The following is a 17,326-nucleotide window of genomic DNA, read 5'->3' as shown; positions in this document are numbered from 1 at the left end:
CTAAAAAGTTAATCTGTGACATCAGATTTGGGTATTTCTGCTTTGCTCATGTGCTTTTTTAATGCTGGAACACAACCAGTCACGGGCTAGAACAAAACCCATTTCCCCTTCCATTCCTTCTCCAAGTATCAGAGCCATCACTTCCAACCTTGATCTCAACACTACAACTGATGCTGACATAGATGCAACAAACCAACCTCCAGTCACACAGTAGAGCAGCTCACTTCCTAAACAGAGGCATCTGATGTCATTTCAGGCACCCGAGGGCATCTGCCACCCCAGCAAGGCACAAGCCTCTTGCGTGCCCATGTCCTATCTACATGCATCCTGTGGACGTCTGGGACACATTTTGGCTTCTAAGATGTTAGGTATCCACACTTGGACGCCTGCACCACTCCCTACCTATTCTAAAGGGAAACTGCACCCAAGCATTGAGGTACCAATTCAGAACAAGAGCACAAACTTCCCACTACCATCAGATCAACTCTCCTAATAGGAGTTAATCTGGTAAATAACCCATCTAACAGCCACAACTCTTTGTGTTATATTTAAAAACTGACATGACCAGGAATCAGTAGACACGACAGGAGTGTAAACTATTATTTTTTATCACAGGATGAGGGGAATTTATTAATAGAGAAGTAAATCACACTGTAATGTTCCTTGCTATATAGTGCCACCTTGCTGTCAATTCATCAATAAAAATGACAACTGCCACGGGCTGATGCTTTTGTACAAGATGTGTAGTGTATCAGACTCAGGTAACTGAGCTTTGTGAGTGAACCCTTGGCTGAAGAATAATGGCAAAGCCAGCTTCAAACAGAGCCCTGAGACCCCAGCTGTGAACGTACCTGGTAGACACCCCTACTCTTGCTGATTGCTCCAGGGCTGCTGTCATTCCCACCAATGTACTGCCTTGAAGCACACACAGGACAAGTTCTCTCAGCCACTGGGCCTTTACACATCAGCCACCTGCCTTTCCCCATATCATCCCCTTATCTCATTTATTAGCCTCCTAATCTATGTGTGCAGTATGAAATAAGTGCTAGCCAACACATGCACTCCTTAAATCAAATGGGAAAATCAATGCGAGAGTCTGAAAGCAGCCTGCTCTGAGACTGCTTGTTTAAGGCAATTAATACCAATTAATACCTCATTCCTGGATGGTATGGGGTACTGAAGGCTTCTCTACCACTGCCCTGATGGACAAAAGCAGCAGAGGTCTTGCCCTGTAAACCTCCCATAGATGTTCATCACACCATTGGTGGCTTTTTGATCTGTATGAGAGCTGATTCACCGAGTCACACAATATCATAGAATTGTTAAAGTGGGAAAAGATCTCTGGGATCTCCAAGTCCAACCCCAATCCACTTCACCATGCCCACTGACCACGTCCCTCAGTGCCACATCTCCACAGTTCCTGGACACCTCCAAGGATGGCAACAACCCCACCACACTTGGGCAGCCCATTCCAGTGCCTGACCTCTCTTTTGGAGAAGAATTTTTTCCTAATGTTCAATCTGACATATGGTCACGTTGGGAAGACGTGAAAGACGGGAGCAGAAACTCCACTGGACAGTTCACAGTGCTTGGCTCTGGATTCTTCTAGACCAAACTGCCTTCACTTTGGGTCACCCCATCCTTGCGTAGAATCACAGAATCATTAAGGTTGGAAAAGAGCTATGAGATCCCCAAGTCCAATCCCAACCCATCCCCTCCATGCCTATTGACCACGTCCTTCAATGCCACATCTGCACAGATCTTGGACACCTCCTGGGACAGTGACTCCTTTACCTCCCTGTGCAGCCAGTCCCAATGCACTACCATTATTTCTGAGAAGAACCTTTCTTAACATCCAACCCCCCCTATTCCCCCCATGACAGGCTCCCATTTCCTGGCTCTGAAACCACCACCCACTGACCCAGCTGCACCTGGGATACCCCAGGGAGAAGAGTTACAAGGATGCAGTGGGATATTGTTTCCCTATGGCTTCAGAATGCCTTACCACCCAGCCAGTTCTGGTCCAAGTGACGCGCTCTTCGCTTTCACAGCAGCAATGGGACGGCTCATAAATGAAAGACAAAACCCAAAGCCCTGCACCACACAAGGTGAAGCTAGGATAACAGGAAAGGCAGTTCATAAAGGCTTCTTTATGGATGGCATTTCCAACCAGGCAACGAAGCTCTTCCTTCTCAGCCTGAGATTGACTCTTGGGATCGCCCAAGTGGGTTCGGTTTCACTGCTGTGGATCTCAGGGTTAAGGGCAGCCACCTCTGGCCCTCTCTGTTCCCCATCGTCCCTACCTCAGCCAGCAGGTTAAAGGTGAAAGCAGGCCCTATAAAGCATCGGTATCCATTTCCCTGCTCGGATGTCTCAGCCTCCTGTAAATGAGAGGGCACAGCAGGGAGCAGGTCCTCCTACCACAGCTCCTGCTGCTTATGGCCTGGAGCAGATGCCTGAAGCAATAGCAACCTGCTACAGGGGAGGGCCCTTGGGCAGAGGGGGGTGGGGGTGCCTAGGAGCAGACAGGACCTACAGTGGAGTCTTACAGGAATAAAACCCAACTGCAACAAGTTCCCAATCTGCTGCAAAGTCCCCTTTGGCTGAGGTTCTTTGTGGACTCCCATCTGAGAGGCTGCACTGTTTGATACCATATATTTCCATCGCTATACCCTACTGAAAGAAATCCAGGTAGTGTTCTCCATGTATGAGAAGTGCTAACAGAATGTGTTTGCACTCTTGATTTTATGTTTGAAGGCTCTGGGGAGTACCCAGGCTCTTTGACTCCTCAGCACGCCAATACAGCCTTCCTGGATCAAGAGTAATGGTTTCTGATGGAGCTGGAGCTGCTGAATGGACTGGGATCTGGGTGATTTTAATGTAATTGAACTACAAAAGGGTATGTTTAAAGTACCACTAAGACAAGCTGAAACTCACCAAAGCAAGAAAAATCAGAGTTAAGGCTCTAAATCCACCCTGAGCTCGTGCCTTTGTGTGTCTTTCCCTTTCCCCATTCCCTTTCTGCAGAGCACAGTGAGCAGCAGCCTGGATTTTCAGCACAAACTTTGAACCATCCTTCTTTTGTGAGTCAGGCATTTAACACTGATTCAAAAATAAATAAATTACTTAATGTGCCCTTTTCAAATACTGTTGGTTTATAGGCATTAAAGAAAACCATACCCTGAGCTTAACAAGCCAGAAAAACAGTGGTTTGGCCAAGCCCCTGGAATGCCCTTCCTGGTCCTCTTGCAATGGGTTAGCTGTTGTCTGGGGGATTTCAGCATGGCTCCCTGGGCAATGCCTGCCCAACAATCCATGTCTGAGCACATCTCTGTGGTTATTCACACAAAGATGCACCAGAGTGCAGAAAAAAATGCCTCTGTGTTCCTAGAATCATAGAATCATAGAATCATAGAACAGCTTGGGTTAGAAGGGACCTCAAAGATCATCTAGTTCCAACCCCAATGCCACAGGCTGGTTACCAACCAGTAAATAGTGCACCAGGTCAAGTTGCCCAGAGCCCCATCCTGCCTGGCCTTGAGATGTCTGCAATGGGTCTCCATTGTAAAGCATCATTCTGATGCACTGAGGATAACCAGGGCTGCAAAAACCTAAAGTTTGAGCTTTATGAGGTAGCAACACATCTTACAAATCATTCCTTTTCCTTCTTGAATGTGCCACGATGGTTCCAAGAGAGATTTTAACCAAGGTTCTGATGGTTACCGGATGAGAGACAGCATCTTGCTTCCCAGTGATGCTGCCAACTGGGGTTGGCAACAATTGGGTTTCCTTGACTTGCAGAAATGGAACAGGATTTGATATAGAGGACAAGTGGTGATACAGGAGGAGGTCCCATGTACTGAGGTGAACTCAAGGGCTAAAGCTCAGGCCCTTGCTTTCAGGTGAAACATGAACTCTCGTCAAATCACAGAACCACAGAATGGCTTGGGTTGGAAGGGACCTCAAGGATCATCAAGCTCCAAATCCCCTGTGTGTATTACCCCACACAGATGGCTTTTGAGAGGAAACTCAGCATGATGCTGGAGCAGCAGTGAACCATGAATTAACACTAGACTACAGCTTTGAAACTGGTCTCCCCAGACAACTGGGCATTTAGAAAAACCAGCCCAATTTGGGTCTGTGTGAGTGGTGAGGTGTGACAGGGGGTGAAGGAGATGATATCTCCACTTCTGAGAAATCAGTGCAGCCACAGCTTCTGGATGCCCAGAAAAGCATTCATCCCGTTTATGGGTTTTATTCAACAAAATACCACTTCATTGGCAATAATGTGCTCGGCTCCATGTCAGGCATATCCAGTTTGCCCCTTCTGGGCTCCACTATTTGTTTAGACTCTTCAGTTCTTCATGTTTGCACAAGACCCAGCAAAACGGGCAGATCTTAGTTGGCCTGTAGGCACTGCCATAATGAACATGATTAATAATGGCTGATGCGTTATCCAAAAGATACCAATCAGTGGAGGGAATTCGCAGAGGAGCAGCAAAAGTAATTAACAGCCCAGAGATACAATCTTAACAGCAAAAACCTGTATTTAAGGGTAACGATAAAACCAGCTCAAACCCATCATTGCCCAGTAATTAAGAATGAAGGCTGCAACTGGAACATGTGTCTTCACACCCCGTTTCCTTACTGCACAAGAACAAGATGACATTTGCAATGAAAGACTAATAGAGTCCAATGTTTAGCTTGACATCACTCAGAAGGGCAGACATGGGATGGCCCTCAACAGCCAGCACAGACCTTTTCTTCTACCTAAGGGCTGGTAAAAGTTGCAAAGAATGCAAAAGACGACCAGAAATCAAAAGGGAGAAGAGTGCTTCTCAAAACCCAGTGCACGGTGATGGAGATACACCTGTGCAGAGCTACGCAGTGCGTGTTGGTGAAGCAGCCGAGGTTCGGGCGAGGCGGTGGGCACGGCCGCCTGCAGAACAACTTGGAGGTGGAAAAAAGCAATTGTCAAGGAAGTAGATGAGATGAAACCAGTGAGTCACCTTTTCATCTCTGCCCTACTGCATCCAATGATTAAAGCTCAGCTCCTCTGTCTGCAACTCCTCCTATGACAGAAACCTGCGCTTCAAAGACACAAGCAAGTACATGCGGAGCACAGACATCTCACTGAGATATTTAACTTAATTGATCCTCCCTATAATACGATTTTCAACTTCTCTTGCATCTCCTGGCCAAACAAGTGGAGAAAAATAAACCAAACCAGTTTGACACCTAACGAATCCCTCCACGCTGCTGCACACTCATAGGACTGGCAGTCCCTATCTAAGCAGGCACAGGAACCCTGGCTCCAGGGTTCATCCAACTTCTTGTTTTCGCACTGCTCTTTGGTTATCTTTACAGGGCAGGGAAGCCTTTAATTGCAAAGTATAAAAACAAGTTAAAAAATCAAATAGCAACAACCCACAGCTTCCTGCCTGCTGGGAACAAACCTGCATGTTGGGCTGGGTGCTGCCTCGAAACTCTTGGAGGGGTTGGCTCCATCTTCCTGCCACTGAGTTGTCTTAGAGCAGAGAGGTGGCCACCGCCTTGTTGGGTCATCTCAAGGAATACGTACCCATTAAGTCTTGTTCCTTTAGACCACATTTACAAGAGCTTCCCCTCAGCCACCATGCTTGGAGCTGGATACTGAAGCCCCAAGTTTCCATGCCTTTAAAGCAGCCAACAACCACGTCAAATGGTCTTAATAACTCCATTTACCATCTGATGGTTGATGCTAAGCTGGATATCCCAAATACCAGCATCACCATATCTCTCCATATAACCTTCACTGTTGCAATCCTAGCAACAGAGTGGGCAATTCTTTAGAAAAACTTAGGATCAATAAGTTCAGACTTCCCCCTGGTCTCCCTCAAACCTGAGCTACGAATCTCTGAAGTTTAAAGGATGAGCTCACATTCCATCTTTTCTCCAATATCTTGGCTCATATCTTCCTGAAAATCTGTAGGGACATTGTACCTTTGAAGCCTGATAACCAAATACAGCCAAAATGGGCAAGATGATTCCCAAGTCACTGGGAGAAACTTAGACAGAAGCAAGGAAAGAACAAACACACACATTCCTGCCTAAGCTTTTTTATACTACGTCTCCTAAGTGGAAAAAAGCCTCCAAGAAATATGTGAACAATGTAGAAAAGACAGAAAATTTGTAAGAGGGGAAGATGAATGGGGCACGTAACAGGGACAGAAGGGAATTGTGTTCTTGAGGGGAACGCTCTACTATCAAGAATCTCTATCAGAGGTAATAGGGAAAAATTAATGCATCGGAGGGAGACCTCTCATTACGCAGCTGGCCGACATCCAACACAAACCCACAGTAACCACAACTGGCTTTCAAACACAGTAAAAAGAGCACATAAAATGTTTGCTATTTGACAAGCGGTGAGCAGAACAGCTGTTACACACCCAAACCACTGTTTGCCTATCTTACCTCACTGCTGGGGTTTGTAAAGCTGATGCTCAAATTCATAAGCACCATCCCGCTGCAATCAAGAAGAGAAACAGAAATGATGGAGCAGAAGAGCGGAACCTCCCATCCCTCATCCCTCATGTGTGTCTCTGGGAGAAGAGCTCCAAATCGCCCTTGATGAAGAAAGTTTGCACTTCCAGTGGGTATCCAACACACAGATTTACAATCCGCTGGACAGAAGGAGAGGCCTCGAGAAAGGAGTTCTAATCCAGCTAAGACGTTCCCCTGCCAGAGCCCAGAGTGAAATTCTTCGAGCGCTGGAGACAGATTTTCCTTGGCCGGCGGCCACAAGTGTCGATCTGGCTTCTAGGAGAGATCAGCATGGCTGGGGATTGCAGCGACTTCACAGACAAATATAAAACCTTCCTCTTCAACCAACTTGCTTATAATAAAGCCATGGAAATGAAAAGCTAAAACGCTTCCATCTGGCCAGAAGCTACGGTGAGAACAGGGAACTCATTGCATGTGCAGACTTGGGATGATGTGGAGTACCCTGGAGCTCATCCGTGGCCCTTGGGCATGCCGTGGTGTTGGGACCCAAGTGCCTAAGTCACTTCTGAAAGATTGAATAGCTCTACTTTCCATTACAGGGATCTGTATTTGAGAATCAAACCCAATCACTGCATTCTTCTTCCACATTATGTTTTATTGTGCTAGTAAATAATTTTCACTCTAAAGCAAATTAATTTCAAGACACTCTGATTTTTTTTCTTGTATCTAGAATTACTTTTTAGTAGCTCAAGGTTAATAGTACTGAAATACAGTGGATAAGAAATAAGTAATCTCTTTAATTGTCCTATTGTGTGAGTGTTCTTTATAGACAGATTAATTACCTACACAGCAAAGCTACCTTGCTCATGCAGAACCACTGTAATTGACAGGACTGAGTATATATTTGCCTAGAACTCAAGGTAAAGTGTTGAAATTATTTTCAACCTTTTCAAAAGCTTGTATGGATTTCAGGCTGGAAACACCCCTTCACCAGCTACGCATAAGTTCCTTCAGCCAGAAACACAACCAATTTTAGGTGGGAATGTCTTTGTAGGTTGACAATCATAGAATGGTTTGGGTTGCAGGGGACCTTAAAGACATTCTAGTTCCAACCCCCTGCCATGGGCAAGGCTGTCATTTTTCTGTGTCAATGCTGTGCTAACATACAGTGGCATCAAAGAGAAAGGATGCCATGCTTAAAGAGAACAAATTAAAAGCAAAGCAAATAAAAATGTAAAGACCTGTCATTGCTGCACCTCCATCCACCTGCACACACTCCAGCTCCCAGCTGGAGATGTGGCCCAATTAGATGTTCCATGGTGCTGTGAGACCTGGAGCAGTGGATGGAGCTTCATGCAGATACCCAAAGCTTGGTGACAGGTTATATATGCCATGGGGTCAGGGCAGAGGCAGCTGGGGACCATCTCAAACCCTCCTGTGGTCGCTAAACTCAGTAAAGCAGCAGTAAGAGGACTCTGCTCTACTTGCAGCAATGAGGTTGTCCATTCTTGCTACAATCCTTGGCACCAACAAGCACTGCTGTTATCCAGCAGAACATCTGGGACTGCCTGTTCTCACCTGGCACTCAGCAGCCCAGAGCTCCTCCCTCACTCCTTACAACATTCACAAAAGCCATAAGTTTCAAATGCGAGAAAAAGGTGGGACTGCCTTCCTAAACAAAGAAGAAAATGTTCTGTACAAAGGAGAACATTTGACAGAGGAAGAAGGATGGTAGAGGGCTACTGTTCAGCCTCTCCATTGCTTCAGCTGAAATCATTTGGCTGCGTTCTGCACTTATGAGCCGTACAAACATTTCGCATATCCCAGCCTGCTGCTAATGCTCTGGCTCAGAGCAGCTCAACCTCACAGAGCACTTTTACAGCGTCTCATTCTTCAGAAAGCCACAGCTTTCCTCTTCAAAATCCCCACATTCATGTCTTCGTGCTTGGAAAAGAACCAAAGCCTCCACATTTCCTTATATCCGGGAGGTTGCAAGCGCGTTGCGTACTGCAGTCAATAAAGTGCCAAGAAGTTAATGAAGATAAAAGTGTCAACACGCGGCTGCGATAACACGCACCTTTTCTGCAGAGCTATTCTCAATGTTCTGCAAACAAATTTGGTACTTACTCACAGGCTCGAGTACGAAGGGCACCCACACGGTATCCCAACGCTATTAAAGTTATCGCTGCCTTGCAAAAGTGTCATTGGGTGATGGATTGCTCTGCACCTCAATTGGATTCAGAGAAGCTCTCAAACCCTTACGGGTTAAAAGCGGCTCCAGCGTGGCTCAGAGTCACAGTGGTGAGGAGATCATCGATACAAGAGATTATGCAGATTTAAGAAATACCCTCAGCACCCGAAAGTTTTCAGAATGCAAACTACGTCAACTCTGAAAACAAGAGGCACTGCATCATGATGGCAGGAGGGACAAAGCCAGGGGGGTTTAACAGACAAAAAAAGATTGTTTTAATAGGAGAGAAGCATCAGTCATTGAGTCTTACTTCATTCAGACTTTCTATCCAACCCATCCATCTTCAGTGCCAAGAGATGACAGGACCACCTCACTTTTTCCCCCCGGCCTAGTGGATCCATAATGCCCATTTCCAGCCCTAACAAATGACTCACTGCAATGGCCCCTTTCCCCAAACTAGCTTGCCAAGCCCTACGAATGTCTCGATACCTGCTATGGTCAAGTCGGCTCTTTGGACCCCTGGAGAGGTGGGCATTAATGGTGGATCCCAACCATCTTCTCCAGCAGGCACTTGATCACTCGTGGCCCAATGACACTCAAGTGCCATTTGTGACATCAGTGGCACAGAGGACTGGGAGGGGAGCAGAACCAAGGGCAGACACACCACGCACACCCTTCCCACACCAACCGGAATGCAAATCACTTGCCAAACGTTTCTCCAGGCATTATCTACAAACAAAAATGCACAGAGCAGGCGGTCTCTGCATCAGTGCCCTCTCTGTTTGCAGCACCTGCTCTGAGCCAGCCACGCCGGTATCATTCTGCCACGGCCACAGAAGCCAACGGGAGCACAACGGCCCCGCCAGACAGGGTCAGGGTTCGCTCTCCCCATCCCACCAGTCCCCTTCACCTCCGCCATCTCCAGGAGCATGGAGTGAGGAGGTGGTTTGGGGTGTGGGGTGGCGGGGGAGCGCCCGGGGAGGGGGGAATATAGGTCTCTGGCGTAAATCACCAACGGCGTTTCCCCTCCTCTCCCCTTCCTTAAGACCTGATGGTCTTCAGTCACACATCTTAAAAGAAAAACAAAAAACAAAAACACAAAGACTTACTTGTCTCAAGTCGATGAAGGCCAACTGCAGCGTGTCCCCTTGGAACCCAGGCACTGGGCCGGATCTGGCAAACTCTGTGGGAAAGAAAAGAGGATAAAAAGCGCCTTTAACTAACCATGGACAGGGAGATTGGCAGACGGATGACAGGGAAGACAAGAGAGGCTGGGGGAGAGGAGGACCGCGCTTCTAAGGAGTCATGTCTCCCTCCCTTCAGCCTCTTTGTTCGCCCTTCAAAATTCGTGTCATCAAAACACCATTAATTCCACCGTCCTGACAGCAAGGAAACTGTACTAATTCGACCTGAAATTTATTCCCATGAGCCGTACTGGGCTCCAGAGTATTTGTTTTGTGAATGGACAAACAACTAGCGGAGAAGAAAGGGGGGGATGGGGGTGGAAAAGTTTTTCCTCTCGACACAATAAAATCTTCAGCTCTGAAACCCTTTTCAGTTCCGAAAGCTATTTATATTTTAGGGCACTGAAGGAATTTTCTAATTTCACGCCTGTCACCAGGCTCCATAAGCATTCATCAAAAAAATATGCCCGGCCGCATCATTAATTATTCGGCAGCAGATTATTTGCATTATCTGGTATGGTGCACTATTGCCAGCATGCAGCCACCCCAAATGGGAAGAATCGCGGCCATTATGTGGCATATTTCTTTATTTTGGATGAAGACATCTGACAACTGAAAAACGTTGGCTTCGAAAGCGAAGAGAATATTTCCAAGGCCACATTTACCTCCTTCCAATGTAATCTGGCCAAAATTTCATACTTAAGTCATTTATTTGTCTTCCAATTCATTATTTAAACCAAGTCTAAAGCCACCAAGGGGGACTTTAACAAATTCATGTTAGAGGACCTTAGTTCTTCCATGCCATTTAACAGCTTTTCCTTGGTAGCGCTCATGAAGCCAATGACTGCATACATTCAAGTGTGTCTTTTGAAGATGTGTCCAAGGTTGATTTTGCCCAACTTCCCTTAGTTTTCGCCCTCTTTAGCTACAGAAATAATGGCTTTATCTCTGCTCTCCATGCAACTTTTCATCACCAAGGGGACCTAACTTGTGAAGCCACAACTCGACGCCATGAAAGACTCAAGAGGGAGTTTCCACTATAGGCTGAGTTTTGCTGCTCCTGGAGACACTGCAGATTTGACATACTGGAGAGCTTTCAGGAAATGAAACAGAGCGCGATGGCAGAAGAGAGGGAAAAATACACAATAACAACATAAAGTATTTTTATGTTATATAATGCCAGTGTCTACTATTGGTCAACTATTCATTTCCTCCATTCAGGAATCTACAAACACTCCTGCAGTTCCATGACTGCACAAAGGTACCAGTGGACAAAGTTTTTCCCTAAACCCCATGCAGAGTCATTTTAAGGAAGTCTCCTTGAATAATTCATCTCCCAAAAGTCAGCTCACTTTCAAGCAAATGCCTCAAAAGAAGGAAAACAAATCTCCATAGACCTCTTGTAGCAGCTTAGTCATACGGCTTTAATGAGAACAGATTAATGAATTAGCAGGGATTCAGACCTGCTCCTTAACTGCCTTATTTCTGGAAAACAGAAAAAGGTTACTTGCTGGCTTTCTGGCATCACCTTCCATTAAAATCTCAGCATGGGAAACATTCTTCAGAACAGACAGCAGCACCTCCAGGGCGCTGCGGCCACTTCCAGACATTCACAGGTTTCCTTTTTAATATATTTGGCCATCAGAAGGGCTCTACAACTGAAATGATGGCTCATCTTCGCAGTGTTCACTGAGATGCAAAATGTAGAAGTATGAATTGAAAGCAGAAGAACCCACCCACAGTTGTGCCAATGGCTCTCTGTCACTCATGCACAGGACAGGAGTGGGCAGAGAATAGTCCAAAGTGAATTCTTGCTCAACCCATCCAAAACTATTTTAATTAATTCAAACTGCATACGTACACTTGCTATAAAGCTAGAGTTGCCTGAATCAGCACACACACACAGGGCAACACCAAGATGAGCTTTCTGACTCTGCTCTGCAAGGGATAAATCATCTTTACACATTTGCTGTACAATCCACTGTCTCATCTGGAAAAATTATCCCCACATCAATCCTATAACAAGCCTAGTCTGGAGAAGCATGTACCTGAGAAGCTAAAAACATTTAGGTATGGGAAACAACCTTTGAGCTCCCTCTTGAGAGGTCAATCCATGTTGGGCTTCTCTATACCACTGTCTCTAGGTTGAAATATCCAACAAGCTGGCTCTGCATTACGTCCTACGCTCTACAGATCAGGTCCCTTCGTGATACCAATTACATTTGAAACAACACTGGAAAAGAGAAATCCTGAAAGGACTACGCTGAAAAGAATTTTATATTTTAGACTGAAGGGTTTTGCAGCTGCTAGGAATCTGTTCTGAAGGATACATGGAGTTTAAGACCTTCCTACAAGCATGAATTGCAAATACGAGAAAATGCCTTCAAATTGATCTCAAATGTTTTCAGAGACTTGTGAAATTGCCACTACGGTCACAGACTCGTGAGCAATGTGAGATGGATTTTATCCCATGCCACAGCTAGCAGCCCACCTTCAGCAGTCTCCTACTAAGCATCCCTATGGAAGTTAACACTGGGAATTATGGAGTAACATCACTCTCTGACAATACATGTTATAACAACACTAGCGCATGGAACGTGCTCTTTATTAACCAACATTTGCTTCAACAGCAATACTCATAAAAAGAATGGACTGGAGTCTCTGTGGCATTAACAATGCACTTGATATCCAGGGAGCAAAATGACACATGAGATCACATTGCTTGTGTTACAGAAGAAATCAAATCAAGATCACGGCTTATATGCTAGAAGAAAGCTGCTCCAGCAATGGGCTGTAAGGGGCCAGAAGAGGAATGAATGCAACGCTTCACCCCATGGCTGCTCCCGTAATCATAGGTCACACTTTACATACCAATGCCACAAACTTATTTTGGAAGGAGAAATAAACAATGTCTTAAAGAAAAAATAAAGAAACAAAGGAGAGAACAGAGCTTTCGCGGAGAGACACAGCCAGTTCTTCTTGGTTTTAATCTCTTCAACCAGATTTCAGGATAATTTTCTCGGAACGACCAAGCACAGTGCTGGCCTCGGTACTGTCGGATTCATTTATTGTACTTTCTCCACTACCAAGGCAAGTGGCAAACATAGCAAGCCACCTACAGTACAGCCCCTTGAGCAGAAAATCACAAGAGAATAGAGCAGATCAGTATGCGCCTGTTTGTACAAAGCATTTAGCCAGGCTAAAGGTTTGAGAGACTTGTGTTCAGGCCAAAAAAGTAATGTCTTTGCAAGGTCTACAGGCTTGGGCCACCCAGGGCAGGTCACAGAGGGACTCTAACCTCTCTTCCAAAACATTTCACCAATGAAAGAATCAAGGAACAGGAACCGTTAAGCCCTTTACAATGAACAAAGAATAAAGAGTTCAAACACACACAAGAAAAGAGACATCCACTGGAAATTAATTATACAGAATTGGAGGAGTCTCTTTCTGTATACTGTACACATAGGGACAGAGCCTTACACATATTGTGTGGTTAAAGCAAACACAGCTGGCTACTTTATTCCTCCAAAAGATCATCTTGAGGGTGAGATTCTCCCTAAATTACACTACACTGCCAGAATTTACAATGGCAGACCTGCAGGATCAAGGTTACAGCAAGTCCTATTGAGGGGGAACTATGAATATCCACTTGTGGCTGCACCTCTTTTGAACAAGTTTTTTTTCTAGGGGAAATAATCACGTGCACATCCTCTAATGAACAATCTAGGTCTTAAAACCATCATCCGCAGATAAACTCTTTGAGGACCATCTTAGAAAAGTTAAGCAACAGGACTCCTTGCAGAACTCCTCATATTATTCTCTTCCCAACTTCTGCTGAGCTTATATGAGCTTACACCTCCACCCACATCGCAGGATCACAGCATCATAGGATATCCCAAGTTGGAAAGGACACACGAGGATCATCTAGTCCAACTTCTGGCCCCACACAAGACTACAAGAGTGTTGTCCAGATGCTCAGTCAAATGGTCAAAGCTCTGTGCCACCTCTGGAATATCAGAGAGCTGCAGGGATAGGGAAGAGCCATCCAAAATCCACCCAATAGTGTCAGGGTACATCACAAGACTTTACCACAGTCATTTGCTCTCTGAAGGAGCAATGATGAGCCTGGAGCTCCACCAGGGCTGCTCACCGTGCATTGGGATCTGCTAACCTGTAGGACAGGTATACAGACTCTATAAAGGTTCCCAAACCCAAAACCAAAGACATCCAATGGATGTCTCTTATCCAGATGGAAGTTCTCTACTCCACTGAAATACGAATACTAGGAGAAGTGGAATCAAGCATCAGTGGTGTGTGTGCCATGCTGGGTGAGAAGAGGAAGAGCTGGGTGAGAAGGTGCAGAGCTGGGGGATGCTGGTCCCAGTGAGTTCCAAAAATTGCCTGAACTCAAGCAATTATCATGGATTGCTCTTGAAACCCAAGAGCAACTCTTGCTAAATGCCAAGAAGAAGGTAGGAGACCAGCTAGCAAAAACCACCTCTCTCTTTATTATAGCGGAACAAAACTGATAACGTTTTATTTAGCTCAGACCACAGGGAGATAAAACCCACCTGCGCTGTGTAAACAGGCTTTTGAAATCTTTGTTAGTTTCCTTCCATACATTTTAAGCAGTTCATTACAGCATAAAGGTAACTCCACTGAGAGGCCCATTACTTTTCATTTGCTAGGAAAAGGAATGAAAGAGAATGGTGAGGATTTTGAGGGACCCAAGTCATACTTTCAAAGCCTAATTTAAATTGGTGTGGACAGGAGCATTTTCTTTTCCTAATGTTGCAAAGGACGACAAAGATGGGAAAACATCAGTGAACAACCTGATAACAAAGGAGATGGGAAGGTGTTGGAGATGGAGGATATCTGAAATGTTGGAGCAGACAGCATCGGAAACAAGAGGACAGAAGAGATCTGGAGGACACCACGGAATCAGCAACAAGTTTACAAGGGAGATGGAAAACCCTTCCAATGGACATTGGAAGAGAAGCTCAATGATGGGGAGCCGTGAGCTTCCCACCAGTGCACGCTTACAGCCACCAGGCATTGCTTCCCTTGCCAATGCAAGTGCAGAATCCTCCCCAGCGAGAAATGGGGAGCAAACCAATGCACGATGCACTTGGGGCTACCAGAGGAGCAGGCAGCTGTGCTGTGGGTTTGTAGGGGGAGGGCTGCCCGCAGCACTGAGCGGACGATGGGATTTCCGTGTGAGAAAGTTCTTGGGGCCAGATAAGGCAGCCAAGAATGAGGTGGTAAACAGCTGCCCAGGGACCCATATAGGCACACGTTGGCATGCTCTCATGTTGGGTTCAGTGCTCCTCAAGTTGGCTCCCACGTCTGCATTTCTTATTGACTGCACCCATGAGTGGGCTGAACGAGAACGTGGAGTTGAATGAAATTTTAAACATAATTTTACGGCGCTTTTAATTTCTTGTAAAGCAGCAGTTAAAAGGCTTTGGAGATCGTGGAACTGCTTATTTTATGACCTAAACATTGTAAAAACAATCTGCCTCAATCGCTGCTGGAATCAGTTAGAGATGTGAAACACTTTCGTATGAGTAGAGAGCAGCCGTCTTCCCCTTCTCTTCTTCTATCCCAACCTCCAAATTGGGGTTGTTACATCAGATTCCCACTACCTCGGAGGTGAAGGAGATGGAGAAAAACCAACACCAGCACCAGGAAGCCCCAAAAAGAACAGAGCATGGAACCAGGCAAAAAGGAAAAGAGCCAAGGAAAAAAGCACTAAGAAATCTTGGGTTGTGGACCTGTGCTGGAAGACAACGAACCCATTTGGAAAAGCAAACGTCTGTTCTGAAAAAAGAATCCCCTCTTCTATTTCCAGGTTTGCAGAAGTATTTGTGTTGCTTTGCTTTTTATTTTTTCTCCATTCCCTCCAGAGTTGTTTTCTTCTCCCTCTTTTCACATTGGCTCACTGGGTTGGTGCCAGAACTCACTCCTAAATTGAGACATAATTAGACGTGTCCTACTGTGTCTTTCTGGACAACTCATTTAACCTCTACGTCTTACTTCACTCTAGGTTTAAATAAGAGGTGAGAGAATTTCTCTCAGCTGCATAAGAGCTATAGAAGGCCAAGCAATAACAAAGAGTTACAAGTAATGGCAAAACTTCACATCTTGGTTTGCCCTTCTCTGCTTCAGCCCAAGGCTTGCTTATGCAGCCATTCTCTTCCATTACATTGAAAAATCATTTCTAAATTAGAAACTATATCATGAACCTATGAGTCTGGGGAATTAATTTACCTGTGTCTTGGCTCAAGCTTAAACCATTATCCTTTTCACCTCTACAACTACTTCATGTTGTGTATTCAACCCTATTTTCTTGTAATGTGTATTATATCTACTCCAATACATAGTAAGTTAGCTGCATCCCCTCCAAACCACGCTTAATTCACTACGTTTCCATTGATTTCTCTCATCTCTCTCCTCACTAGATTACACTTTGTCATCTGTTTTACTCAGCACTGGGGGCTTCCAGGGAGTAGATGCTGCTTAAGTGACCCAAATTACCGCCGGGGTAGAAAACTGCAGGGTCATGAGTCTCTTTGCAGCCAAAAGAAAAAGAAGGAAACGATTACTAATGACAAATGCTTCCTATTATTCTCAGCACCACAGACTGTCCCTGTGCGGACACAGATTGAGAACACAGCTGCTGCCGGTGTAGCTGATAGGACGCAAATTAGACAGACAGAATTCAGGGCTGAAGGCACTTCTGAAGGAAAAATAAGGTGTTGCTTGCACTGAGACATAAGATATAGCTGTAAACTATGGATATGATTCATTAAATGCTGATCCATCTCCCAGGTTGTTCTGCATACAGTGCTGTGAACTAGCAGAAGAGATGGCCAGCCATTAAAGAATATCCCCAACCAAACCCACACAGTCTTACAGGTGACCTTTCAACACAGTTTAATCTCTCAGCAGTTACAGTTGATGGAAGCATCCAAACTGAAGTTGAACTGAAGTTGTGGCTCTGGGCAGCCTGGTCTGGTGGTTGGCGACCCTGCACATAGCAGGGGGGTTGAGACCAGAAGATCATTGTGGTCCTTTTCAACCCAGGCCATTCTATAAGATTCTATGATATGAAGCATGATCAGCAACACTTCTGCAAAGGGAAGAATGTAGTCTGCATAGTCTGACAGCATTAAGTGCCAAATGAGGACGACCACAATGCATTTCACTGAATGAATGAAGTTACCAAAGATAGGAATGGCAGCTCCCAGCTATTTAGGTTCCATCATTCCCAATGAGGACAGGGACTATCCTGCAGTGGGGCTTAACAGGAATCACATCAGAGCAAAGAGCAATGAAGAGGTTTGCGATGATCTAAAGTACAAACACTCCAACCTCCCTATCAACAAGAAAGCCAAAAAGATGAGTATTTGGAACACACTTTGCCTCCAAATCTTCATCCATTGAGCCCTATCAAGCTGTGTGTTTT

At 45.4% G+C, this 17,326-nt stretch overlaps 1 protein-coding gene across 12 annotated transcripts in view; it reads right to left on the bottom strand.

Moving 5' to 3' along the window:
- Positions 1–17,326, bottom strand: part of EXOC6B (exocyst complex component 6B) — a 221,083-nt gene that overhangs the window by 50,318 nt on the left and 153,439 nt on the right. For all 12 annotated transcript variants that reach the window (XM_032444058.1, XM_015862999.2, XM_032444053.1 and 9 more), the window contains one exon: positions 9,784–9,857. In XM_032444058.1, coding sequence (XP_032299949.1) covers positions 9,784–9,857 — 74 coding nt within the window. The remainder of the gene's footprint in view (positions 1–9,783; positions 9,858–17,326) is intronic.

Source organism: Coturnix japonica, chromosome 4 (assembly GCF_001577835.2).
Source record: "Coturnix japonica isolate 7356 chromosome 4, Coturnix japonica 2.1, whole genome shotgun sequence".
NCBI classification, from domain to species: domain Eukaryota; kingdom Metazoa; phylum Chordata; class Aves; order Galliformes; family Phasianidae; genus Coturnix; species Coturnix japonica.
The sequence above is the reverse complement of the archived record's forward strand: the minus strand, read 5'-3'. Positions and strand labels throughout refer to the sequence as shown.